The 27,595-nt window shown below is 36.7% G+C and overlaps 1 protein-coding gene across 1 annotated transcript in view; it reads left to right on the top strand.

Annotated features, from left to right (window-relative positions):
• myom2b (myomesin 2b) overlaps window positions 1–26,013 on the top strand; it is a 28,553-nt gene extending 2,540 nt beyond the window's left edge. Inside the window, exons 2-39 of the mRNA XM_028015620.1 lie at window positions 127–227; window positions 1,165–1,222; window positions 1,419–1,573; window positions 1,723–1,809; window positions 4,083–4,171; window positions 4,759–4,809; window positions 4,974–5,138; window positions 5,466–5,627; window positions 5,863–6,004; window positions 6,254–6,453; window positions 6,825–6,878; window positions 6,967–7,094; window positions 7,386–7,569; window positions 7,665–7,839; window positions 8,101–8,222; window positions 8,343–8,530; window positions 8,882–9,008; window positions 9,146–9,324; window positions 10,560–10,674; window positions 11,091–11,253; window positions 11,367–11,473; window positions 12,299–12,343; window positions 12,642–12,778; window positions 13,006–13,150; window positions 14,245–14,307; window positions 14,553–14,620; window positions 16,560–16,673; window positions 17,004–17,091; window positions 17,707–17,745; window positions 18,557–18,662; window positions 19,233–19,299; window positions 20,290–20,386; window positions 20,936–20,972; window positions 22,809–22,831; window positions 22,924–22,979; window positions 23,051–23,140; window positions 25,149–25,274; window positions 25,457–26,013. Of these exons, the coding sequence (XP_027871421.1) occupies window positions 148–227; window positions 1,165–1,222; window positions 1,419–1,573; window positions 1,723–1,809; window positions 4,083–4,171; window positions 4,759–4,809; window positions 4,974–5,138; window positions 5,466–5,627; window positions 5,863–6,004; window positions 6,254–6,453; window positions 6,825–6,878; window positions 6,967–7,094; window positions 7,386–7,569; window positions 7,665–7,839; window positions 8,101–8,222; window positions 8,343–8,530; window positions 8,882–9,008; window positions 9,146–9,324; window positions 10,560–10,674; window positions 11,091–11,253; window positions 11,367–11,473; window positions 12,299–12,343; window positions 12,642–12,778; window positions 13,006–13,150; window positions 14,245–14,307; window positions 14,553–14,620; window positions 16,560–16,673; window positions 17,004–17,091; window positions 17,707–17,745; window positions 18,557–18,662; window positions 19,233–19,299; window positions 20,290–20,386; window positions 20,936–20,972; window positions 22,809–22,831; window positions 22,924–22,979; window positions 23,051–23,140; window positions 25,149–25,274; window positions 25,457–25,675 (4,251 nt within the window). The 5' untranslated portion in view covers window positions 127–147 and the 3' untranslated portion in view covers window positions 25,676–26,013. The remainder of the gene's footprint in view (window positions 1–126; window positions 228–1,164; window positions 1,223–1,418; window positions 1,574–1,722; window positions 1,810–4,082; window positions 4,172–4,758; window positions 4,810–4,973; window positions 5,139–5,465; window positions 5,628–5,862; window positions 6,005–6,253; window positions 6,454–6,824; window positions 6,879–6,966; window positions 7,095–7,385; window positions 7,570–7,664; window positions 7,840–8,100; window positions 8,223–8,342; window positions 8,531–8,881; window positions 9,009–9,145; window positions 9,325–10,559; window positions 10,675–11,090; window positions 11,254–11,366; window positions 11,474–12,298; window positions 12,344–12,641; window positions 12,779–13,005; window positions 13,151–14,244; window positions 14,308–14,552; window positions 14,621–16,559; window positions 16,674–17,003; window positions 17,092–17,706; window positions 17,746–18,556; window positions 18,663–19,232; window positions 19,300–20,289; window positions 20,387–20,935; window positions 20,973–22,808; window positions 22,832–22,923; window positions 22,980–23,050; window positions 23,141–25,148; window positions 25,275–25,456) is intronic.
• The last annotated feature ends 1,582 nt before the right edge of the window (window positions 26,014–27,595 follow it).

The following is a 27,595-nucleotide window of genomic DNA, read 5'->3' as shown; positions in this document are numbered from 1 at the left end:
GTTCCTAGTCTCATTTTTAAATGTATGTTAGTAAAACTTACATATTGTTTATGGTCTCATTATGCTGAACCCCATCTGTTGTACTTTGTTTTGATCTCTCTCTACATTTCATTACTCACCTAACAGGTCAGTGACTACAGTGCCATCATGTCAGCACGTCTGAAACGAATATATGACCACCAATACCACCACAAAGAGAGCCAATATGTGGTCAAAGAATACAGCAGGTACAGCTGACACATGCTAACAATCATGTGCTTAATATATCTATCCTGCTTTTTAATCTGAATATTACTATAACTAAAGCAGCATCTTTTTGACTTTACTTTAACATAACATACTGATTCAGTTATATTTGATGTTATCTTGCTAAATATAATAACATGAACTTCAGATTGACAACTGGCAAGTTGATTTGAGTTTCAACAACTTTTTCTGTTGAAAGTATAGTTCTGAAATTTCTAAGTAACCACTGTCATTAATAAAGTATTTTTTGATGTAACTCCATTCCTTTTTATGCGTATATCGACCTATGCTGTAGAACAAAGGTCAAATAAGGCAAAAATTGGCTCCATAGAAAAAAAGAAAGACAGAAAAAAACATTTTATTTAATAACACATTATTTTTCAATGAAAATACATTATGACATCAGAGTTTTACACCCTATTCACATAAACACAGAATTAACTGTCCATCAACCACAAAACACACAGCATTGTTAAAACAACACTGAGAGAAAAACTCAGTTAGAAAGATTATTCAGGCATTAAATCAGTCACTAATTTGCTGAATCAAGTCTTCTGAGAAGTTTGGCCAGAGGTAAATAGTTTATGTTTCAGACATGACTGTATTAGAGCAAAGGTTTGTAAACTTCAGAATCATTTACCCAAAGCTGAAAAATCAATGCTTCTTAGTTTAGTTTTTTTTTTTTTTTTTTAAAATAGAAGTACTCTGTATATTTAAAAGAAGTAGAAGAATAAAGGGTTACTCTGCACTATGCAGACCCTTTTGAAGCTTTTAATAGGTTTTGGTTTTGACCTGTTGTGAATGTCCACAATGTCCAGTGTCCTGAAAAGAATCAATTGATTTTAAAAATAGTATTGTGACAAAATCAATGTGATTTTAAATGTATGTTAGTAAAACTTACATATTGTTTATGTTCAGCTCCAAGGCCTCTGAAGAAAGATATGAGTACAAAAAACAAGCTCGCATTCAGGAAGTGGTAAGATTTACTGAATCAATTTCATTTCCCCTTAAACACAGACATTGAACTAGCTGATAAACTGCTTAACCTCTTATCAACACGCTGTAACTTTATAAGTGTCATTGCATCATAGTGAGGACACAGATACAATGAGAGCAGGACAAGGGGGTGTGTATTCCTCACCTGTGAATTTATAAGGATGTTTTCTGCTTAGGTAAAAACAAAGTTGGGAGAAAAATATGTGCGCGAAGAACCTATGATCAGGGGACCACAGTTCCTCGTCAGACTCAGATCCCATACTGTGTTTGAAAACACTCCGATCAAACTCTTCTGCACTGTTGAAGGCTTCCCCATGCCAGTTGTGAAATGGTAATAAATTAATGTTTGTTTTAGTTAATGTAATATCACTGTAATCCTTTACAAATCCATTTGAAAAACATAGCAAACATACTTCAAGGTATTAATCAATAAACATGCACAGGCCTCACTGTAGCTAAATATTTTTTTCTCCACTTAAGGTATAAAGATGGTGTGATCCTGGACTTGTCCTCTGGAAAATATCTGGTTGAAGCCAGAGGTGGAAGCCACTCTCTGTTGATCCCAAGGTATAGTAAGTTCAACAGAATAGTTGTCTGTCTATTTGGTCATCAGTTTTTTCTCTCCTGAAATTTTATTTTCCAAGGCTGTCCTGATGATTTTTATTATTACCTTATGTCTTAGATGACTGCATAAGCCCATTTCACCCGAGTTTCCAACCATTTTCCTTCTGAACCTAATTTCCTGGAGCCTTGAAATCTACCACTACTGTATGTGAGAATGTAATCACCCCACTTGATAAATCATTATTGAACTAGGATTAACCACATTTTATTTTCTGAGCGACGAGTTTAATTTAACAAGCTACATCCATACCTCATCTCTGCCACACAAATATATTCAAGAAATTACTTTTAATAGAACATGTTTGGCAGCATGACGTAGACAATAAACATGCCAAAAAGCTTATGCCCATGTAAATAAATCCAAGAGCAGATGAGAAAAAAAATTATATTGACGCCTATAAGAATGGAAAGAGTGACACAACAATTAAGGATTTGTATTTTAGCAAATGACAGTAAGAGCCATTATCCAAAGTGAAGAAAACACTGACCAGTGAACTTTCCCCGGCAAGCCGACTTACCAAGATTACTCCAAGAGCCCATTACAGATTCAACCAGCAGAACAAAAAAGGTCACAAAATGATCCAGGACAGTGTTTAAAGCATTGCATGTCTCACTTGCCTCAATTCTATTCAGTTTTCATGATCCAGCAAAAAGAAGAACTGGACAGCATTCATCTATAGGCCAAAGTCCATGCTGACCAAAAATAATACTAATGACCATCTAACATTGCCAAAACACATCTTGACTTTTTGGAAAATAATTTGCAGACTGACAAGATAAAAGTTTTGGAAAAGGTTTGAGTCATCTAACATCTAGTGAATAAATAAGTATTCAAGAAAAACAACATACTGACAGTCAAACATAGTGGTGGTAGTGTAATGGTCTAGAATTGCTTGTGGTTGCTGATGGAACCATGAATTCTGCTCTCTACCAGAAAATCCTGAAAGAAGATGTCTGGTCATCCGTGGCTGGCATAAAACTCAAAGACATTTGGGTTCTGCAACAGAACAGTTATTTAAATCAAAACAAGTCTGTTTCTAAATCATTCTGAAAATATAAGGTTTTGGAGTGGCTCGTTCAAAGTTTGGGTCTAAACCCAACTGAGATGCTGTGGCATGGTCTTAAATAAGCCATTTATCCTAACACCAGCCCCCCAGTGCATCTGAATTAAAACAAATCTCCTCAGGGGAGAAGCCAAAATTAATCCACAGTTGTACAAAACACTTGCCAGATCATGCAAACATCTGAAGGCAGTTGTTGCTGCTAAAGATTGCATAACCAGTTATTAAGTTTAGGGAGCAATTACCTTTTCACACGCTACCTGGTAAATAAGAGACATTTGAAACCTAATATGATCCCCCTTTACAGGGTCTTCTGGCATTTTTCTTGGCACAGTTCTCTTCTGGGGTTTTTCTGCAGCTGTATATGTATCCAACCTCTGTGACGTGTTTCTAGAAATGAGGTATTTCTCAGACTACATGGCCTTGAGCTTGCTGACTGGCATCATAAATGATTACTAAAATCCCTGCTCTTAACTCGTTTACGAGCCTCACACAATTTGAGATTAGAGGTCGGAAACAGCTGAGTGTGTGGCTGCAGTGTGGCTGCAGACGGAGTGGAGCGTACCTCGCTCCAGCCTGGAAGCTCAGCTGTTCAACTGCTGACCTCAGTGCTATATGACACCACAGGATTCTTTAGGTCATTGCTCTCTGAATGGTTCCCATCACCCCCTGATGATGGTGGGATCCAATTAGACTGGCAGAAAGATTTTTTGGTAACACAGAAAATGATGAAAAAAGTCAGTTGTTATTAAAGACTTGCAAGAGTGTACGAGTTTTAAAATATCCTAACTCATAAATTATGCACATCAGTTTGAAAGGAGAAGCAGAGTACCTGGCAATAAAAATGGAGGGCTGATAGTCATACATGGGTTTCATACAGTGACGTGATAGCTCCTGTGGAACGTATTCTGTATTAGATAAAATTACACATTAATGCATCAATTGCTATTTTGGAATAGCTTTTAACACAAAAAATTATTACTGGATGATTTCCATTCTCGATCTCATAAACCTTTGAGGTACATTCAGTGTCAATGCTTTATATTTGCACAGTTCATTGTGAAAGAATAAGCTGCCTAACCCCCAGAAGTTTATTATTAAGATCTTAAGGAGTATTTTGATTTACCAACTGATTGCTTTCACTGTGTTTTATAGATGTACAACTGAAGATACATCACAGTTCACTGCTGTAGCTGGTAACATCCATGGACAGGCTTCTAGCCAGGCATCAGTCATTGTCAAGCGTAAGTTCTTCAGGGTCAAAGGATTTTGACCTGGACAATATGGAGCCACATTCTGGCATTACCATTCTTTTTAAAGATCACCATTCCAGTAATTGTGTAGTGGTGCCACCACAGTGGGAGTTAATTCAGGGGATGTATTAGTGGTTGCAGGAGGAAATTGGCCAACCTGCCCTTGCCAAACAGTTTTATATGCAAGACATATGTTTTTGAATGCCAATTAAAACAAGAAAAGCTTTATTTATTTATTTATGCCACTCAAATTTTTTTGCACAGTTCACCCCTTTTAGATGGCAGTCACCAGTGATCCCCACCATCACACTAGATATAAGGATGTATAAACATAATAAAGCATAAAATGTTGTTGAGGTTCCTTGTTTTCACTGGACCCCATCTGGCCACTCTTTCTGAAGTTAATACTCCTGTATTAATATTGAATATTTTCTGTGCATATTTCTGCTGAGGAATTTAAATGTATGTATGGTGGTGAATTTAACCTGCTTGATCAGTATTTTTGTTCAGTATTTTAGTCTTCCATCTAAAATTCCAGAGATGTTACTCATAATAGTTTTTATTTGTATTTTTTGCAGGATATAAGGACGAGGATGAATCCAGTCCATATGCATGGTTACCTTTTACTGGTAGGTATTTTAAGCTTAGGTTTTGTCTAATTGCTTTCACCATAAACCAAACCTTTATGATGTTTTACAACAATAATGCTACATATAGAGAAAAACTTTCACTCTAAACCTCTTCTCTTTCTTTGTCTCATTATATTCATTATCCTGTTTTCACTTTCTCCCAGCTGCTATGCTTCCTAAAATCAATTACACTAAAATCAACATAACTTTTGAGGAGAAGTTTGGCCCAGTGTTTGCGACTGAGGGACAATCAGCCACTCTCTCTGCCCGCATGAGCCTGAACCCTAACCTGGCCAACCTACAGCCTGAGGCACAGTGGTATAGAGATGGTAATTCTCACAATGCGGTGTTTTATGAGAAATTGTGTACTATATTTGGTATTAATATGTCCTGATATAAGCCAGTCTCCGTGCAGCGTCATGTACAGTATTGGAAAATCAGACAATTTCACAAAGATATTTTTTGCACATTATTTAGAGTAAATGTAATTATCTGCAGTTAATTAAAACTTGAATAATAATATGTGTATATACTGTAGATTGTTACAGTAATAACAGATTACATTTTTACATAAAAATCCTTTCATTAAAATTGAGTACATTGGACAGATGGTTATGAGGATCATGGATTAACTTGTGAATGGCTCCTCCTTTTAGACACTCGTCTGTTTGACTCCAAATGGGTAAAGATTGAAACAGGAAGAGGATACACCACCCTGACTCTCCCAAACCTCTTTAAAGATGATGAAGGCCTTTACACGCTTCGGATGGTCACTAAGGGAGGCATCGCAGAGCATAGCGCTTTTGTCTCTGTTGCTGGTAGGATGGTTGATCATTAAATAAATTATCAAGATATTTTAAATACATAATCAGTAATTCAAAGGATGTTTTATTACATTTCTACTGACCAGTAGTAAAAATACAAATGCCACATATACAATATGTAGTCCTGTTCAACTTAAGGGATTTTTTCAAAAAGTAAATAACATATATTTATGACATTTTAATTCCTCTTATCTTAACAAAGACCCTCTTGCTGTTCTTGCCCGTTTAGATGGTCCTCCCCCTGTTCCCAGTGCACCTGGCGCTCCAATGGACATCAAAATCCATGATGCCAACAGAGATTATGTCATTGTTTCTTGGAAGCCTCCAAATACCACTACAGAGGGTCCAATCATTGGATACTTTGTGGACAAGTAGGAGTTTTGGTTTGCATGGTTTAAGCATGTAACTGCTGAACGACAAACTGATTACGGTGGTCAAATTTGTTTGATTGATGCCATGTTTGTGGGGTTGTTTTACACCTTTTAAATCATTCCTTTTGATCTTGACCTTGCATCTTCACAATGAAGTAAGTAGAAGTCTAAAAATGGGCAACCACTAAAGGCTGAATTACTCAAGCAGTTTCAATCTCCCCCCCTTTTATTTCTTTTTCAAAATCTCAGATGTGAGGTTGGCACAGAAAACTGGACCCAGTGCAACGATCACCCCATCAAGATCTGTAAATACCCGGTGTCTGGGCTGTTTGAGGCACACTCTTACTACTTCAGAGTTCGAGCTGTCAACTCCCGTGGAATCAGTAAACCCTCCCGCATGTCTGATCCCATCGCTGCTCTGGACCCCACTGAGTTTGAAAGGCTTCATGGTGGGTGTGTCTGCAGAGAAAATGTCACCCAGTCACTGCGTTGCTTTTAAGACGCCAAAAATGTGATTTATGCTTGTTTTTAGGTATTTTTTATAAGACTAGATGAAAAATTTGTTTACTGAGCTTCATCTGTACTAAGTTTAGTCACTAAGTCTTTTGCAATATAAATATAAATCTAGATCCTCACCTCATTGAAATTACTACTTGATTTGTATTTCTGTGACAAGCCGCTTTAAAAAATATATAATTTTTTCTTTAACCGCTTGAAAGCCATGTTACTAATTTGCCAGATTTACTCAGATTATTTTTGAAAGTCCATGAGGAAACATTTGTTAGTCTCAAACTGATATGTATCTCTATATGCCTTTCAGCCAAGAAGCTTGGAGGAAAATTGGAAATTGTGTCTTACCATGATGAAGAGGAAGGTGAAAGTTCATTCAAATTGTGCATATCCTTTACTTTTTATACATTTGGCCTAGTATTTACACACTTATTTGTTTGTATTTTTTGAAGCTGAGGGACAGCCCCCAGGTGCTCCATCTGGAGTTTATGTTTCTGAAACGGACAGGACATATGTAGTTTTGAGCTGGAAAGCCCCCACATATTTTGGCAAGGCCCCCATGTGGTACTACATTGAAAAGGTAACACAAAGTAACTGTGAGCAGTTACTTTGGTACAACTCAGTTGAAAAAGAGTTTTTTCCACATGTACTGACTTATCAGGTTAGACAAACAGTTCAGCGAATCTGGCTGAATTTATTGTGTCGAGAATAATTAGTTCTAAAAAGTGGAAGAATTATATAATGTAGAAACAACAAAGAGGACAGGTTGCAATAATTATAAAGGAAAAAAAGTCTACATTTCTTTTGGTTGCTTTTGGTGATAAACTCCTATTTCATTTTCTGGAAACTTTTACGTTTTGGGTCTTCACAGGCCATGGCCAACACTGAAGCCTGGCAGCGTGTTAGTACTAAGGTTCCTATTCGATCTCCACGTTATGCTGTCTTTGACCTGGCAGAGGGAAAAGAATATAAGTTCAGAGTATTGTCTGCCAACATGTATGGAACCAGCGAGCCATCTAAACCAACAAGTCTCATTGAGACTCTGCAGCTTAAAGGTTTTTCTCAGCCTTTTCCATTCACTAATACATACTATTTATTTAGTTTTTATGATTTATTCTGGCTTTTACTTTGTTTTGTTGTTGTTTATAAGGTGTCCCATCGGCTCCTGGTCAGGTGATTGCTACAAGGGAAACAGATACCTCTGTGCTCATCCAATGGGCTCCTCCAAAGGAACCCAACAATCTGATTGGCTATTATATTGACCAGTGTGTGAAGGGGTCCAAAGACTGGACTTCAGCCAATCACAAACCTCATAGGAACACCAAGTATGTTTCAAACTAACTGCTGTGTTGCAGTTACAAGTGATTATAAATGTACCACAGTTGTGAGTCTATGAAGGCCTTGTGTGAAGTGGCAGCCTGTTGTGGCTGTGCTCCGCTGCTTGCACATTTATATCTGGAACAGGTGCTAAAAGTGTAAAGGTGTTAAAAAGTAAATAGATTCATGTTTTTTTTGGAAATGATACCAATATCATAAAAGTGTTTTATTATTATTTTTTCTTTACTTTTCTTTTTTTTTTTTTCCAGATTTGTGGTTAGTGGCCTGAAAACTGGAGAAACTTATGTGTTCCGTGTCCAGGCGATCAATGAGTTGGGTCTCAGTGATGAATCCCAGGAATCTGCACCTCTGACTGTCAGAGCTGCACTTAGTCAGTAGAGTTATATTCATAGTCTCTTAACGCTGATAAAAATATAAAGATTTCCTCAATAATTATGCATGAAAGACGAACAAGGTAAAATTATGACCAATCTTTGCAATTGTTTTTTAGCAAACCCCTCCGCCCCGTATGACGTTGCACTGCTTAACTGTGATGGCCGTTCAATGGTTCTGAACTGGAAGAAGCCTCTCCACTCTGGAGGTGCTGATATCAAGGAGTATTATGTGGATAAAAGACGCAGTGGAACCAGCATGTGGAGGGAGGTTCATATTCCACCAGTCTCAGAGAGACTTTATAAGGTACCGAAAAATCTCTCGATGCTTATTAGATACTAAACGATGCCCAATCTGCAAACTTAACTCAATATCACTGTTTTGTGGCTTCCTTCAAAAAAGAAAAAAAATGGACATTTGCCAACTTTCCAGTTCAGCACCAACAGTGTCCAAGCTTAAGTTAAAATCTCTTGTACATTACTGAGTTTTTGTTTTGAAATGGGAATATAAAATTATTTTACTGTGATGTTTTTCCCTGCTTAAGAATAACACAATGCAAACTGTTTTAATAAAATGTATGAGAAAGTCAGATTTTTGTAGAAAAGAGATGTTTGTTGTGTCACTTGAATGTTAACTACTAAAATATTTTACTGGCAGGTGGAGGGCTTGACAGAGGGAGCAGTCTATCAGTTCCATGTCTATGCAGCCAACCTGGCTGGACTTGGACCAGCTTCCAAACATTCAGATGACTTCAAGTGTGTGGCCTGGACTATGCCAGAGCCTGGTCAGTAAATCTCACCTTCTATCCGACATGGTCTTGAAGAAGCTCTGAAAAAACAAATAAATGTCTTCATAGTTTAGTTTAGCTTAGCTAAGGCTGTATTGTAAATTGTTCTTCTCCTTGTTAATATGTGTGTTTAGGCCCTGCTTACGACCTGACATTTTGTGAAGTGAGAGATAATTCATTGGTGGTTGAGTGGCAAAAGCCTATCTATTCTGGTTCTGGACCAATCACAGGCTATCATGTTGAGTATGCAAAGAAAGGAACCTGTGAGTGGAAAACAGCCAATGAAAAAGCCGTCAGTCACCTCTTCCATAAGGTAAGAGAATCTTTAAATGCAGGTTCTTTTTAATGTGTTTTAGGCTGCATAGATTTCAATTAATATTACAACCTAACAGAGCTAAGTCTCTTCATAGCAGTTCAGTAGCTAAAAACTGTATAATACTGACATCTAGTGGATGTAGTGTGACTACCAGACCTAAGTGTGGTGCGTGATTCTAATGTGGGAAGATATTTGCTAAAATTTAAACACAAGTGAGTGATTTAACTGTTATGAGATTGAGGGAATTCCATAAATAGATACTATGATTTATTTAAATGGCCATAATTTAATATTAAATATGTAAAATACAGTTGGAAAATGTAGTAGAATCAGTTTGCATGATCAGGTTAAATAATTAATGAATAGAAAAGCTTAAATGGAAGTAGATACAGTAAATGTTAAGCTTATTTAATTTTGTAAATATAAATGCCAAATATTAAATAAAGAATATTTTTTAGAATTATTTCCAAACCATTTAACTTCCTTGATTGCTTCCCTGCCATCATGTCAGTGAAAGATTAACAAGGTTACATAATACTAATTTAAACATAGCAGCTTATTATTTTGTTGTTTTCATTTTTACTAATTTTTTATTTGTATTTCTAGCATGATGTGTGTGTGTTTGACTTATGTATGGAAAGGTTAAAATTGACCAAAATAAATAAATATTCCGAAATTAGATGTCAGCCACAGTCTAATGGCTTACATCTAGCTTATTTGAGGAGAAAATATCCCAGGAGGATAGTGTTGAACTGAAATAAAGTGCAACACTATCCCACAGATTGATAAATCAAAATAAATTATGTTAATCATGTTTAAAATGTCATCCCATGTTTTCTAGACTATTTTGCTAACTCACAACAGCCACCATCTGTATGATACTAATTACTAAAACATACAGGAGTTAATTAACCAGTCTGAAAGAAACTTTTTGTGCATTGCTACCATAGGAAGACGTTCATTTTGTCCCTCCTAATTTAAAATACCTTTCTGACAGCAAATTGAAATTGAACACATTTCCTAAAAAAAAATAATCAGAAATTTGTACTTAGTTTTAAATTAGTTGTTTTCATCTTCACTTTCTACATAAAACAGGTTTTTAATTGTTTATAAAGTATTGCAAGCTGTTTATTTATTTTTAGCATTCCAATATAGATTTGAAATTTCAAGGTCAATTTGTTGCTGTGTTCTTCCTTTCAGAACTATGGTTTTATTTTGCCTGTATTTTCTAGGTAACAGGTCTGGAGGTTGGTGCGTGCTATGTGTTCAGAGTTCGTGCAGTCAACGCTGCAGGTGTGGGCATGGCTTCAATGCCCTCTGACCCTGTGATTGCTAAAGCAGTGGAAGGTAACAAACCAAGAGAAAAAGGTTGTGATTCAATTTAAAAATCCTGTGGACTTTATATTTGGGCGTATTTTAAAAATATTTTTTTACCAATGTACTCTGACAGTAAAAAATACTGCTGGAAATGTACGGTGGATTTTCACTTTAGGATTTAGAAACATGTCAAATGTGTAAAAAGCACACAGTAGAAAAGTTTATGACTTCTTCTTTCCTTGTATTTGGAGCGATGACATCGCAAGAGGCACAATATTTATACATCAGTAAACTGATGTATAAATATTCCTCTACAGGTAGCAATCTACATTTTGCAGGAATAGCTGAGTCGTAGCTTAGAGCAATTAAAAATCTCACAGACACAGAATCTGATGAGATTCCAATAGCATCTTGATGAAAAAAGTTTTCATTTCTATTGTTTAAAGGTTCCCATGAAGTCTCCTGCACGGTGGACGAGAAATCCGGTGACATTGTTCTGTCCTTTGAGTCCTGCCAAATGAACGAGAACTCGCAGTTTATCTGGAAAAAAGACTATAAAGAAATTACAGATTTCTCCAAAGGAGTGGTGATTAAAACTGAAGGCAGCCAGTAAGATCACAGACCTGCACAAGCACGGTTCCACATCTTAGATTTCACCTATCGTGTTTAACATCTTCATTTACAGCAAGGTGCCTTTGTCTTTTTCCTTCCCTGTATCACAGATCTAAGCTGATCTTTAAGAACCCAGATAAGGAAGATGCTGGAACATACTCTGTTTCTGTGACCAGCACAAACGCAGTTTCATCCAGTTACACAATCTCAACTGAAGGTATTGATCTAATCATTATTGTGCCAGCAAGGCTCTGGTGTGTTAACACTGGACCAAATCCTGTTTAAAATGCATTTTTAAAACAGGAAAGAGAATACACAAAATTTGTGTTTAAATTAGTTTTTCAGTCTCGAAATCCTTTGCTTTACACACAAATAAGTCATTGGTTTTATCTGTATGTTAATTACTTTTTAAACTACTTTATTTATTTTTGTTTTTAGTCAAAATATTGTAATCATAAAAATTTGAAAAGGTGTGTGTTTCTGCTCAGAAAGATAAATCAAAAAGTAAAGACCGGCACAAAATTAAAAAAAAAATCAAAAGGAAGTGCATATCGAAGAACTGAGGCGTTGTGTAGGATGTAGCTAAGATGAAAGCAATGAGATTGTACTTAGGGATGATTTCACTGGCATGTAGGCAATGAAAAATTCCATTACTCCTCTGATGAATACCATCTGAGCACACTTCTCCAAGCCTTAGGCAGAGTGTGCATTTTATTGCCACATTTTCACTGCAAAAGACCTTCTGTCAAAGGTTTTGCTGTATTTTTCCCTCTATTGCACCATTATGTTACTCGGCTATAATGTGTTATTCAGTGCACCTTCTCTCCCATTTGGTCCACAGATATTTCACCGTAAGGCTGAATAGAGTTTTGATCTTCTGTCTTTTTGAGTAACTTCACATGTAACGCACACAGACTAAATGCAGCGATGAGTTAGCCTCTGAATGTCTCCTAATATTTCAGCTTTCCCCTTTTAATTGAAACGGATTGCTTGTTTGTTTTTTGTGGCATCATAAAAGTAATAAACTGCCTTTCTTTTTCAGAGTTGGAAAAGATGCTGGCACTCAGTTATGATATCAGACACCCAAGTACGTATGTTCAATAATCTCTTTTTTTGTCTCTTTTAATATATCCTCTCTCTGGTTTCTGCTTTCCCTCGTCTTAATCTGCCTCACCCACTTCCGCCATTTCTTTTTCTCCCTGTCTCCTTGTTATATTTGCTTTCTACCAATTGCTTTGAAGCTTTCTCATTTCTTCATTATTTTAGGGACGCTTTTCTCATTTTATTTGATCCATAAAAAAACTCTTACCTGCTTTTGCATCACCTGCCTGACTCTGTCCTCTTTTTTACTCTCCTTTCCTTTTCTCCTCTATCCTCTCCCCAAGTCATCCCACTGAAGTCTGAGTTGGCCTATAAGATTTTGGAGAGAGGCAGAATGAGATTTTGGCTGCAGGCTGAAGAGATTTCCTCCAAAGTCACCTACAAATTCTTTGCAAATAACAAGGAACTATCAGGAGCTGATGTAAGAGACACTCTGCTTTTACAAAATGAAAAGGATAGAAAAGATGGAAAATGTACTGTCTGGCTTCAAGGTGAACAACTTCAATGTCTAACAGCCCCGTACTGTCTCGAGTGTTGGTTTGTTGCAACATGAAAGGCATAATCAAAGCCAAAAATATACACACATTCACAAAGTCTGTCATCAACTATGTGTGGCTTCTCTTACAATTCAGCTGTGTTTTTCTGCAGCCTAATAAGATGGGACACGACGTTTCTACAGGTATCATCGAGTTCATCATGGACCATTTCACAGAAGAGAATGAAGGGACATTTACCTGCCAGATTACAGATGGTGGCGGCAAAGCACAAAGCTCACTGGTTCTGATTGGAGATGGTAAGCAAGGCTGATCTCACCATCACCTCACTATTTCTAATGGAAAGGGATGAATCTACCACTGGAAGAATGCTTAGCAAATGACAATGAGACATTTCAGGTGTTTAAGAAAACAGGTGGTAGGAACCAAAGTGACTTAGCCCAAATGAATACAATCTATTTAAACATTTGTGAATATTGCTAAATATACATTTGTGCTGCAGATAGTCATTGACAGTCTCCACAATGAGTGTAAGCCACTTTGCCAAAAAAAGCTAGCTGTTCAGCATTGCGTACGGCATAGTAAAGGGTTTTATGTATTTTCCATCCACACAGTGCCATTTTATAGAATAATCTATTAATTATGCTACCTTCAGTTGTTATAACAGTGTTGTATCTATCAAGTAGCTTAAAATAAATTTGACTTTGCCATCTGACAACTTGAAATTGGTCTCTGTCTCTTTAAAAAGCTCCTGCTCTTTCCAACACTTTGTCTTTAGCATGTCATCACAACGATGCTTCCTATTATGCCATCTGCAACTGTCAGGACCATTGGATTGAGAAGTACTGTTTATGAAAAGCGCAACAGGTGTTTTCTAATTGCCGCTGCCGCTAGTCTGAACAGCATCAGAAGCTCTATATGTGCTTCATCCTTTTCTCTACTGATAAACTTTATAGAGAATTTGGTTTCATTTTTCAGCAAGATTTGTTACTCGTCCTCAGTGTAAAATACCAATACAATTTTCTTAACCCAGACTCTGTCTGCTTTTTTAAAAAGAGTAACTAATATGATAGGAGTGCCTGACCAGTTGTGGAATACATATGATACAGTAAAAGGTAATACTTCTCAGCAGAGTGACATGGTTTCCTTAATTGTAAACTATCATCATCAAAAACTCCAGAAGATGTCCATCGCAATGTTTATCAATTTTTATACGTCAGTTGCACATTTTCAGTTACATTACTAAAATTTGAAAACGTTTCAGTGATATTGTTGCACATGTGCGGCATATGTATATGTAAGAGATATTTCTCAAAAGTAATTACAGTGATAGGATGAAACGTACTTTGACCCTTTAATACATTTGATTGTATGTATATTTCTGTGCCCACAGCTTTCAAGGCTGCTTTGGCTGAGGCTGACTTCCAGAGAAGAGAGTACATTAGAGTGAAAGAGGGTAAGAAATTAAGGAATATCATCTATTTTTTTAGCTTCGTATTTCATAGCTTTTTGCCAATTTTTCATCTTGTAGGAGAGCAGGTAAGTGAAAATGAAAGTAACGCAAAGGATAGAAGTGAACCACCTTTTTAAGAGGCTGAACTACTAATACTCAAAGTAAAGAAAAAAGATCATTTTGTCTAAAAATATGCTTCTGCAGGATGCAGATTTTTGTAAGGTTTGTCTTATTTTTGTCCACCACAGGTCCCCACTTCAGTGAGTTTCTTTCGCTTCAGGTTGGAGATGATTGCTCTGTAACTTTGGTCTGCAAGGTAAACAGAAAAGCCCTCAATAATTACTCAATATTTCCACTCAAAACAAATGGGCAGCTTCCCTGTTGTTAGCAGATTGGCCATTCTGTGGAATGCAAGTTGCAACAGTGTTTTGTAGAAAGAAGGCGATCACAGAAAATAAGCACATATTGTGCTGTAATTGGATACTGCAGCTGTGTTGGGAACAACTACAGGGCTGTGAAAAAGTATCTCCCCCATAGCTCTTTTCCTCCATTACAGTTTTTCTGTTTCTGATTATCAAACTAATTTTAAAATGACACAAAGATATGAGTAAATACAGAAAGCAGTTTATATCAAACAACAGGTTGTTCCAAAAAACAACCAGTACCCCAAAATCGTTCTGAAGTAGGAATAGCAATTCAACATATTTTTACTCAAGTGAAACTAAGAAGTCATATCATAGAGCAAAATAGTACTTCAGTACTAGCGCCTCAAATACTGAGTTACTGATCAGAGCATCTGACTTAATATTTGATTAACATCAGACAGAGAAAAACCTAATATTATGCACAAATTCTTGTATTTTAAACACTGAAATGAAAAATATATATACAAAAAAATAATATGATTTCAAAATAACAGATTCAGGCAGAAGTAACACTTTTCCAAATAAGTCTTTTAAAAAACTAGTACAAAACTATGAAAGTAATACAGTTGGATTTGTAAATATACTCTATGCACACAGTAACTTTGAAAAAAAGTAGTAATCATGTGACTTCAGATGCGTCTCTGCTTTGTTGCGAGTCTCAGAAGTGCTCTGTGAAATGTGCATGGGAAATAGAAGATATGAGACAACTTTAGTGGTTTTAGTGCAGAAGATTAAGATGATGACCAATCACTTGATGATTGTTCTTGTACCAGGCACTGATGGTAAAAAGCACTTATTGTGTTTATTTTGTTAAAAAAATATTTTTTCTGTATGACTATCTCAGTGTAGACAAGGTAAAACATGTAAACATTTGGAACCTACTTAATATCTGCAAGACTGACCCTAAAACAATCTCTGTCTGAAATGTCATGACATCATTTGCAGTGATTTCTATGAATTGATAGTTTTCTAATCCGTAGAATAAAACAATGTGTTGCTTATATCTAATTTCTTTTGCAAATTTCAAACTCAACAATTATACATACATACTCAAAACAGTAAATATATCCAGTTAGAAAATATTACAATTTTTTTTAAACGCTACATATACTGCCCAAATCCTTTTAATCCTCAGCTTCACTGATCATGACTAGCTTAAGTCGGTGGGCTGCCTGTGCCAACATGAAAAGGATTTCTTTAACAGCTGCTACTGGACTGAAAAGCAGCCTGTGCTGTAGGAACCTCAAAGAAGCTCCGCATATCTCTTAGAAAGAGGATCATGGTGTAGATTTACTAGATTCCGAATTGTCTCTTTGAATTCTTTAAGATAGTGAGTTGAAGTTTATCGATTTAAATTCCTGATAAGTTATGAGTAGACGTATCGATGCTGGAAAAAGAAAAAGAAAATTTTTGAACTTCAATCATTTGCATTATTTTTAAATATCTTTTTGTATTTCTGCAATATGTTTAAAAAATAAAACAAATGGCCAGATATTAGACATGTGGTTCTCAAAAAAATATGTTTGAGACTATCTTTGAATGAAGAATAGAATCTTTGAATGAAGAATAGAATATAACCACTATTTTATGGGGATAAAAACACAAAGTGGGACACTAACTTGTCAAATGTCAATGTTTTAATGAGCTACCTAACAAATAAATCTAAATGGCATAGACTGGTTCCAATTAAGGCAAATGACACGTCTAAAAAATCGTTTAGGTAGCATCAACAAATTTGAAGCTGTGTTCTTTAAAGAAATTCACTAGACCAAAAATATCTTTTTTGCCATTGAAGGAATATTTAACAAATTTAATGTGTCTTTTTTGTAGGTTGCTAATTTAAAGAAGGAATCCGAGTTCCACTGGTTTAAGGATGATGCAGAGGTTATCCCCGATGTGAAGCCTGACCTGAGCTCAGGAATCTGCAAACTGCCAATTAAAGAGGTGAGAAGAAGAAAAAAGTGTTTCTTTTAGTGTCCTGCTGATTTAAATTAAAGTGAACTGTAGTTATCTTAATAGATGTCCATGAGTTTATGAAAGTTTGTGCTGGATTCTATAAATATAGACAAGGTGAAATAAAGGAGTCTGTAAAACCAGACAATATAGATATAGTCTCTATTTATTGATTAGTAAGCCAAAATTGTGGAAAACTATGTATACTCTAAAGCCATAAGTACTTACAAATTATAAAAATACATTTTACAGTAGGAGTATGATATACTATCAAACCTGTGCAAACTAAACTTGCTCCATGTTTTTATTTTTCTCCTCTAGTTCTCAATGAAAACAACGGGAGTGTACAAGGCCACCATCAGTGATGACAGAGGAAAAGATATGAGCCAAATTGACATCTCTGGAAAAAGTATGGAAATTTTTAGGTTTCATTTATCCTAAATTTGAACAGTAATTATTGTGTGTGCAGCTGCCTTGTTTTATGGATATAAATAAATAGGTGTACAGAAAGTATAAGCCAGCAGATTACTTGGAGGAAAACAAAACATGATGTAGAAACGCACAAAAAAAATCTTACTGAGCTGCAAGCTTCAAAAATCCAAATAATCTATAAGTAATTTTTCTGTTCAAGGTTATTTTAAATAAATTTAAGCAGCTGCTCTCTTGTTGTTCATGTTTTGGCTCCTGTTTGAATCTCACATACAGATCTGGGCTTCAGTGAACCTACAATGATCCCTCGCACCTCCTGTTTCAAATGTTATTCATTATTTATTGATGCCGCTGGGATGTTATGTTTTAAGATACAACACAAGGAGCCAAAGTACTCAGCTCCTTCACCTGCTGAAGGAAGGATATATATTTTAGTGCTAATACTATGAAACTTGTACCAGCTTTTTAACACACCGTTTCCTAAGGAACTGAAATTTTCAGTTGAGTTTTTCAGGATCCTCAAGAGGGCAGCAATGTGTCTATTTGCTATCCCATTTTGCCTTACTCCATGTTTGTACATCTGCTTCTCTTTTAGCTTTTGACGAAGCCATAAACAAGCTGAGCCAACTGGCTGGTAGGTATCTGAACCTTGTTTACTCACACAGATTACTCACCTCACAAGCACACATAAAAAGAAGTAGTAAACACCAGTTGGATCATTCGTCATGCTAAATTTACAGAAAACAGATAACAGATTAGGTAGATCCATCAGCGGTGAGATATTTTTTTTCTGCTTTCAAATTCTGCACACTCCTGAAAACACATATGCTCACATGCATCAGCATGTTGCAGAAGTTGCCATGCAGGAAGCATTGGCCATCATGTCATCATGTGATGAAATCACTTTAAAATTCCTCTGCACTGTCACAGTGACACTGTAGAGGAGCATCTTACTCCTATTTTAAGCAACATTCACTTGACAGCTCTGCAACAACTGTTACAGCAGCGGTTGCAGAGGAGAGGAGGGTTCATTACTGTGATAATAGGAAACCATGGTGATGTGACCAGGTGAATGACACACTTGTCCATTTGTAAAGTGCAGCCAGCAAAGTTGCACACAGACATGGTGTAGTATGAAAGAGCCTTTATGCGTGTAATGGCTTTTTTAAAAAAAAGGCAAATAAAACCTCTCATGGCTGCAGTGTTTCCCTCAATGCTGCATAGTCTGCTTCCATGAATGTGCCCCATGCCTCATTAGAGCAATTTCACTCTCTGAGCTGGACAAAGGTAAAACAGAAGAGGAAACTCTTCAAGTTAATACAAATAACATTTGCTACATGACGGATAAATAGATGGCAGGAATGATGTGACTCTCAAAGGCCACGCTGTTCAGCAGCTGTTGGTAAAACATGATATTGATTACAAATCTGCACAACCACCTTTAGGAGCCAGCGCTGCAGAACTGGTCATTAAGTGCACTGCAACAGGCATTCAGCTTCAGTGCCACATGAAGTATTACACCTCCGAGATGAACATCAGCTGGCTTCACAGGTGAGAAATTTGATTTGCAAAATTATTAACAATGCAAGGATCTGCAATAAGGCATGCCAGGTTCAAGTATGAGAATAATAAAGCAGAATTTCACCAACACACTGACAAGAAAGGTTGAGGTTTAGTTTTTCTCGCAAGTTAAACTGTTAGGAATGACAAGAAGCAGCAAACCACATAAATCTATTCATTGCCCATTAGCAAAATCTTTCATTACCGTGGTTATTTCACAGGAATTTCTTTTCCTGTTTTGTGACACCCCTATTATTTTTAATAAACTGCAGAGCTCCCTGTGGTTAAAAGCACTGTTTTACCCCAGAGATTACATTTAAAATGCAGAGAGAGAATGTTGCACAAAAAGCAGGCAGAAGCAAGTAGGACATGAAAAGACAACTAATGGAAGTGCTGAAGATTAATGGAAATGTGAAAAAAATGAAGATTAACTTTTTACAGAATTCTTTTGTGAGTCTGAAAAATTAAGACATACTGTACTTTGCCACTACATTTGAAGATGTACCTAAAAAAGGCAACACACATCTACACTAACTTATCCTCTCCACTCTTTGTGCTCAGTGAGCGTAAACTTACCCACAATGACAAGACTGTGATTGGAGGAACACCTGCTATGGCAACAATGGAGGTATGATTGTATCCTCCACTGAATCTCATGTAATTATAAGGTGGATCATATGTGGATAATTTTAGGACCCTGATCACCACAAGAGGTTTCACTCACTTTAAAAGTCTTGAAAGAGCAAGAGATAGAAGGACACATGAAGGACCTTTACCATTTACAGGTCCTTGTAAAAATGCTCTTGGTCTTTTCATGGTTTTTCTTTTGATAGACCAACAGAAAGCAGTGCTGTGAAGTGGAAGAAAAATTACTCGGGATTTTGATGTTTGTTACACAAAAAAGTGAAAAGTAGAAAATTGGGACATGCATTTGTATCCTAATAAAATGATACATTTTCAAATGCAAAGCATAACACTATATGATTGGACCATAATGTGGCTCTAAAAACAGCACCTACAACCAATTTCCTTAAGAACTCCATTTGTAAGTTGACAGATTTGAAAGTAGCTTTCAAACCTATCTGTGGTAAGACTTAAGTATAGTTCTGAGTTTGAGCTGGCAGAGAAGAATTAGCAAAGATTCCAGTCTCTAAACGTGTAAAACTAGTAGGGAAATCTGCAACTGTCCTACGTGAAACATAGCTTTACAGAGTGCTGATTGAAGAGAGGCTGGATACAAAAGCATGCCACACTTTTTAGATTTTGACTTCTAAAAAAACAAAAACTATTTATTATTTTCCTTTCTTGTCACAATTATGCACTACTTTGTGTTGGTCTATCACTATGCACAACTTTGTGTTCATTGTGTTCATTAAAACACACATTTGTTGGATTAACATGACAAAATGGGAAAGAGAAATTGAAAGGGGTTTGAATACTTTAGCAAAGCACTGTAATTGTTAAAGTTAACAAAACCAGATTAACTGAGCTGCAGCTTTCTCCTTTTTTTCAGTAAACTCTAGAGCACTACTTGGTAGATATCTTGATGCTGTGAGGTTGTAACACTATGCAGATGAGATTGTTGATCACACTGTTGAGCAGATTACTTGATTCATAGGTAATTGAGCCCACGGAGAAGGATAAAGGAGCGTACTCCATTGTAATCACCAACTCTGAAAATTCCCATAAACGAACACTGGATCTCAGCGGTGAAGGTCAGTGGCTTTCCTCTTGCTTTTAATTTTTATAAGCTCAGTAACCAAAACAATAAAAATAACACAATAACTTTATGTGTGTGCCTTTTAAGGCATCAGTTTGTATCCTTGAACGTTGAAGTCTCATTTCTATCAGATACAGGAACCCAGGAGAACAATTTCTCCCCCTCAAGACTCTAAACTCACTGCAAAAAATGAAGAAAAGCTTGTTCTTTGCTCCTTCACAGAGAATGGCAGCAGCTTAAATTCATGACATCTGCAATGCAATCCTATATGTTTACTTGCAGAACCATTCTGTCTGACATCTGTCTTTCGCGGTTCTCATTATCTTCCTATCCAGTTATACTTTGGCAGATGCTGGACAAATGTATTACTCCCATATTGCGTTATTCCTCTCCTCCTGTCCTTACTTCTGCAGTTTAAAATGTAATGCTGAGTGTCTTGATTTTATGAAGATGGATATTTTGCAGCATATTGCACTAAAATAATACTCAGGAGGCATCAATGTTGTGATCAGTGGCACTGACTGTCAGTTCTTGCTCTTTGCAGTGTATGAGAAGGCGTATGCAGAGTTCCAGAAGCTCAAGTAAGACAACACACTTATGGCTGTTCTTTACTTTTGCCTTAATGTGTATATTTAGTAAGAGTTTTCTTTAACTTTGGCTTGCAAGTGTAGGTTTCACATTCAAACTAATGAATTCCCCAGATGATTTACATTCAAACACAGAAAAACTCTGAAATAAGCTTTGATTTCTTTTTAGTTGAAATGCAGAGTTCACCTGTTATTTTCACTGAAACCTTTGATAGGATTTACCTACTTGGCATAATATCTTCCACACATTTGCTAATTTACATTTTTGTTTCTGGATTTGATTTGCGAGTTGGACTATGAGGTAATGGTAAATAAAAGTGGATAGCAAAAATGAACTTCCACATATAAGGCTTTCTTCTTAAATAGAGGCCTTTCAAAATGCCTTGTACAAGTAGCACAACCCTGAGTATATGTATTTATAGTATTATGCAGGTATCTAAACATTTATAATTTTATGAGAATGCTTTTAGGATACCCTCGTTGCATCTATTTTCCATTCGTCTGTCCATCGTTCCTGTGGGTCATGGAGCTTTTTAAACAATCTCTAAGCCTAAATTCAACCACCCAGTGGAAGAAACGCTTGTGAACCAGTTTCATCTGGGAACTCATTCTTTTGGTCATGATTCAGTGAGACAAACCAGTAAATCAAGAGCTTCACTTTTCAACTCAGCTCTTTCTCCTCCTCACAAACAGGAGCAGCACCCTAATTAGTGATTTATATCACCTGCACCTGATATTTGGAGGCGTTGACTCTGATTCCAGATGCCTCATACTTGCGTTTGAATTGCGTAAGAATAGTTTGAATAGAGTATGTTGTGGTTTGAAGATGACATGAAGACCAATCCATCTGCAAAAAACAGACAAAAAACCATGAAGCTCCCAAATTGGGCACCTTCTTCTTCACAAATACACCGTAATAAGATGCTGTCCATGAACACACCACTGAAGCATTGACAAGGATAATGCATAACATTCTGTCCAGAAATAGCAGTCCACACCTAAAACCATACAGCATAATACGCTCATGAACTGTGAAAAATCATCTGAACAGACTTTACTCACCATTTAAACATATGAAACTACAACTACTATTAATAATAATATATGAAATAAAAAATAGTAATACCTTTGCGATTTGGAAAGGTTCACTCCCTTTCTGGGAATTAGTTCAGTCTTATACTTTTTTGCCAAAATAAGAATCAAGAGTATAAATAGAAGCAAGCTAATGAGGCCATACACATTTTTGAACAGCCACTAGAAAAAGAATAAGTGAGAAAAAAATTTAAAACCCAAGCACTCTCATGCAGAGTATAGGCCATCCATATCCTCCGTCTAATTAACATTCAGAGAGACACATTAAAGCGCAAGATTTTACAAACACATTGAAACAAGTGACACCCTGCTGCCCTTTTGATTGAGTATCAACACGCCAAGAGGAGAAAAGAGTTCCTCTTGCCATCTGGTCCATTAGCTGACCTCTGGTCCCGCCATGCTGCTCAGACAGCCCCAATACCAAACATATCTTTTTTTTTTATTTTTTATTTCAAGTGAAAGGTTTAGAAATCCTCTAAACAGTGTAATAGGATTTGGCAGCACACCCAGAGTTCCTTCTGACAAACCATCTGACCACTGTGAGTTAATCAGAAATAGAAAAGATCGTGTCTGCTCTCAAAAACAGAGCCAGAAATGGAGATGCAAACATTTGGTGGTTATATTTTCATGTTATTTGCTACATTTTTAATCAAAATAAGTTTTTTTATTTTTTTTAGAATGGTTTGAATTTTAGAAATGTTTTTCTTTAAAAAATAACCAACTTTATTTGTATTCCAGGGCTGAGGCATATGCTGAAAAGAGTGAGTTTAACCCTCTTACTGCTGCTGCTTTTTAATTCAGTTCTTTTGCACTTAAAAAATAGAGTGATAATGTTAATAATGGTATATTTCAGACCGTGGTAAGGTTGTGGGAGGTCTGCCTGATGTTGTCACCATTATGGAAAAGAAGGTGGGTGTTATGTGTTTAGACACTGCATGTCCACTTTTCAATCTAATACATCATCCCTTTTCCTTGAATAGACTCTGAGTCTGACATGTACAGTTTGTGGAGACCCCAAACCTCAAGTATCATGGCTGAAGAACGGTGCAGAAGTTGAACCTGATGACCAGGTAAATTACCTGATGTTCAACAAACAAAAGATCTAATTATGTTTCACAGCTTGACTTTAATTTAGTGTGCTTGACTGAAGCACTCGACGAAATACTCTGTGTAAGCCCAGTCAACCACCATTTGTGCTTTTATCTGACTCCTAAAAGCCAAATAATGCACTGTTGTGCAACAAGGATTAGCAACATCATTTGGCTTATGTAATTTTTAATAGTTATAATGGATAATATAATATAATATAATAATTTATTATTAACAAATTATTCATGAAGTTAGAAATTCTTTTAGTTAAACAAACAGTGTCTGGGCCCAACCTGATTATTAGGAATCATTATCCAAGCAACATTCAGTCTCTGTGCTGTTCTAAAAATGCCACCCTAATACGGAGGCATTACAGAGCAGTGGGTGAAGGGTTGAATCTGACACTGCTGGACAGCAAACACGCTGCACACACACACACACACACACACCCACCCCCACACCCTCATACACTCCCTACATGCACACACACACACACACCCACGCCCACCCCCACACATCCCCTACATGCACACACACACGCACACACACAATAAGCACAAGCAACTTCTCTCCGAAATATGAGAATGAAACAAAACAGTAGTTTCACCTTAGCCTGATAAAAACCAGCCGTGTTCTACGCATTGATTTGTTCAGAGGGTCTGGGACCCTCAGTTATTGAGAAGTGATTGCTTGCTGGAGGTACGGACCCTTTTGAAGTTTTAAAAGAATGGATCTGATTTTATCCAGTCACTAAAGTTTTTCCATGACGTTTGTAATGCACTAACTCGATGAAAGTTATCGGAAATTGTGTTCGGTGTAAGCAACCTGTGGGGAGTAGGATCACGACCTCTTTGCCAGCAATAAAAGGTTGTGTGCATTCCTCTTGTTCTTTTAGAACATTCAGAATATTTAGTCTTCTTTCACTGCCATTGCTACAACTCTACATAGGCAGAGTACATTTCAAAAACAGTGCAGAAAATCAACATCGTTATTCACAACTCCTCCCTCTGTTTGCTGACTGAACCTGTTGAAATTCAACTGAAGAAACTCGGCTCAATGGGAGAAATCCCAGATGCCACAGATCAACTAAATGGTACTTGCTTCCCATTTTTAAGATCTATGATTAAAGATTTTTGCCATCAGAAAAGAACCCTTTAAAATTGTCTGTTTTGAAAACTAAATGAAAGCCTAATTAGGATTTTTTTTTCTTATGCTTCATGCATGCATACTATAGCTATTAGTTCTAAAATTTGATATATTGTTGTTTATCAAAATCTTGTAGATGGATGCATCTTTCGATACTAGGTATTTTGGTGGACTTTAGGTTAGGCCTGTATTAAGAACAAAGTCTTTCATCAACAATATGAACTCCATCTACCATACTTTATGGCCGTGCTTGCCAACCAATATAGTTCTATACAGTCTGTCCTGAGTTGGTACACTCTCTTTGAACAGCATCCTGCGGCTCTTGACAGCTTTGAAGATTTAAGTTTGAGCATCCGTAGTCCAGGAGGAATTTCTCTGCAAGTTTTTCCTTCTCTTTATTCATGCCCGCCCCTGCTAATAATCTGTCTATCACAAGAACTGCAATCCTTGGTGATGTGTTTCTCAAATCCAAAGGGATGCCTCTCACGTAACTTGTTAGCTCTGATGGTGCAGAAGGTATTAAAATGGACAGAAAAACAAACAGACCTGTATGCAGAGGAAGAGAATATTACTGAGAACCTCAGAGCTAAATTAGAAGAAAAGCTTGAGTAGAGGTGAAATAAGGTAATTAGTAAAACTATAAAAATAGAGAAACAATTCTTTTTATAGTGTCCATGCATCTATCAGGAGTAGTGGAAAAGATACCAATTAATGCTCATCATAATGTTTAAATCTAATGTGAAATATTAGCTTTTCTGAGTGATAAATTATGCTTCACGTTGTGAGCGACCCATCCTGCTTTTTGAACCTATGTTTGTTTTTCTTGCCTTTTTTCTTTTGCAGTATGTGGTCTCTCTAGACCAGGGTAAGTTTGCTAGTCTGACGATCAAAGGTGTTTCCATGGAGGATTCTGGCAGATATACAATGATTGTCCAGAACAAATATGGAGGGGAATCTGTGGATATAGTGGTGAGTTTCTCTGCTGTGCACTCCAAATGGTTGGAATTATTCAAAGATATGACATTTCTTCTGCCATCTGTGACCATTTTAATGCCGGAATGTTATATATATATATTGCTTTTATTAGATTATGCTTAAAAGCTGTCATGTGAAAATGCATGAATTTAAAGGTTTTGCGCTCCTCTCTCCAGGTCAGTGTGTACCGCCATGGGGAGAAAATCCCTGAGGCAAAACCAACTCTGACCCCGAAAACGATCATCCCTCCTAAACTTCCCATCGAGATCCCCCAGCCCAAGACCCAGCCTGCCCCCTCTGCACCCAGTCCTGCCCCCTCTGCTGCAAGTCCTGCTGCTCCAAAAGCAGCCCCGGGGAGAGGAGTGAAGAGCCCCACTCCTTCCCGGAGAAAGTAAAAAGCATGAAAGCCACCAATGAGAAGGCAGCATATTCACACGCCGCTGCACATATAGACCACAAATAGAAACTTTTATTGGTCTTATCTGGTATGGGATGGAGCTAAAGCATTAGCATTAAGAGGTCAGAAAACCCTGAGTATGAGTAAAACAAGTCTTTTGACTGCAAAAGCATGTAAAACAATTTGTCTCTTTTAAAGGAGATTTTATGAAAACAACTAAAATATGCATAAATGAACAAAGAGGGATAAAGAATTTGTTCATATCTGGAAAAGTTATATTTGGAAACTGAAAGTAAATGAATTTAAATAAAGCAAGAAGTTCAAGAGTAAAATCTGTTTCATTGGATATGTGTCAATCTTTCTTCAGTTCATTGATGTTCTATCCATCCATCCATCCATCCATTCATCCATCATACAAAGAGGAAAACATCCATGGATATACCCAATTAAATGCAAAATATTAATAGAGCAATTGTTCATCCATCCATTTTCTGTACACCCTTGTCCCTAGTGGGGTCGGGAGAGGTGCTGCTGGTGCCTATCTCCAGCGAACATTTCGGGCGAGAGGTGGACTCACCCTGGACAGGTCGCTAGTCTGTCGCCAGTCTGTCTGTTTATAATGAAAAAAACTCACATACCTCACATGTATTAAAATACCACATAAGAAGAGAACATCCCATTTACTAATGGGAATTACTAATGTTATTCCTGAAGAGATTTCTGCAGAAAATTTGCCATTTTGCAATGAAAGAATCCAGAGTCTTGTCATGTCAGGTCTTTGCTAGATTCTTACCCTATTTATTTAATGACACTCAGAAAGTTTTAGTCTGCATCACTCTTCACGACCAAACCCTCACAGAATCCCATTTCATCTTTCCATTTCAACAGCACTACTTGAGTTTTCTAATAATAAAACAATTATATTCATGTTTTTTTAAGTGTCTTTCACAACACACAAGGACACTGTACAGAACAAGTTAAAAGCAGAAACATTTGAAGCTCAGAGACTTGAGTGTTGTCACTCTTAGCCTCAGTAGACTGAATAGATTCTGTATTGATCACATTCAAGCTCTGCTACATGCAAAGCAGGGCTGTTCGTATAGTACAGGGCCCATTATCAAGCCATTGAGGTTATTCTGAACAGATGGGATATCAATAAAGAGCATTTCCATTTGATTTTACTGTATAATGGAGGAACTATGAAAAAGGAGCTGGACTATATACTGATTCCAAACACTGGTTGCATTATGAACAGAAACCACCAAGAAGAGGACAGTTGGTTCTTTCTTCAAACAGTGATTGAGACGACTCTGTGAGTACTTCTGCCTGTGCTAGAAGAAAAAAAACTATCAACTTGAGACAGTGTCAGCAAATATTTAATATTACAAAATAAAAATGTTATTCATTATAAAACATTGATGGTAACTCAAATATAACAAAAAGCAAAGCTAAATCCAGTTCAATGACGTGGTCAACAGTGTTGTCAACTAATTAAATGGTCAACACATCTGCATCCAAAGTTTGATGTCTGAATGCTTTTCTCCAGGTCTGAAGGGAGAAGGCCAAGAATAGCTTCCTAAATTAGGATTCCATTGGTTTGATCTTCATACTGACAAATCAGATCATCCAACACTACAATTCGACGACGAAGAGTTAAAGTTTAGTGCTAGATTGTGTTAAGAAGATCTACAGTCACAAGTCACTTAGTCTCAAAAGAAAGAAAAGACTTGAATCAAAGAAAAAAAATGCTTCAACTTCAATTTCTGCTGTTTTACCCGAGACCTGACGGAGAGAGAGAAGCATTAATTAAAATTCTCAGGTACTTATACTCTAAAAGTTATTTAATTTCTGAAAGACGAAAAGTGGTGACGGAGGAAAGATGAACAGATGTTGATTTTGAACTTCAAAGGAACCAATG

Source organism: Xiphophorus couchianus, chromosome 4 (assembly GCF_001444195.1).
Source record: "Xiphophorus couchianus chromosome 4, X_couchianus-1.0, whole genome shotgun sequence".
Lineage (NCBI taxonomy): Eukaryota > Metazoa > Chordata > Actinopteri > Cyprinodontiformes > Poeciliidae > Xiphophorus > Xiphophorus couchianus.
This window is presented reverse-complemented; position numbering and strand designations above follow the sequence as displayed.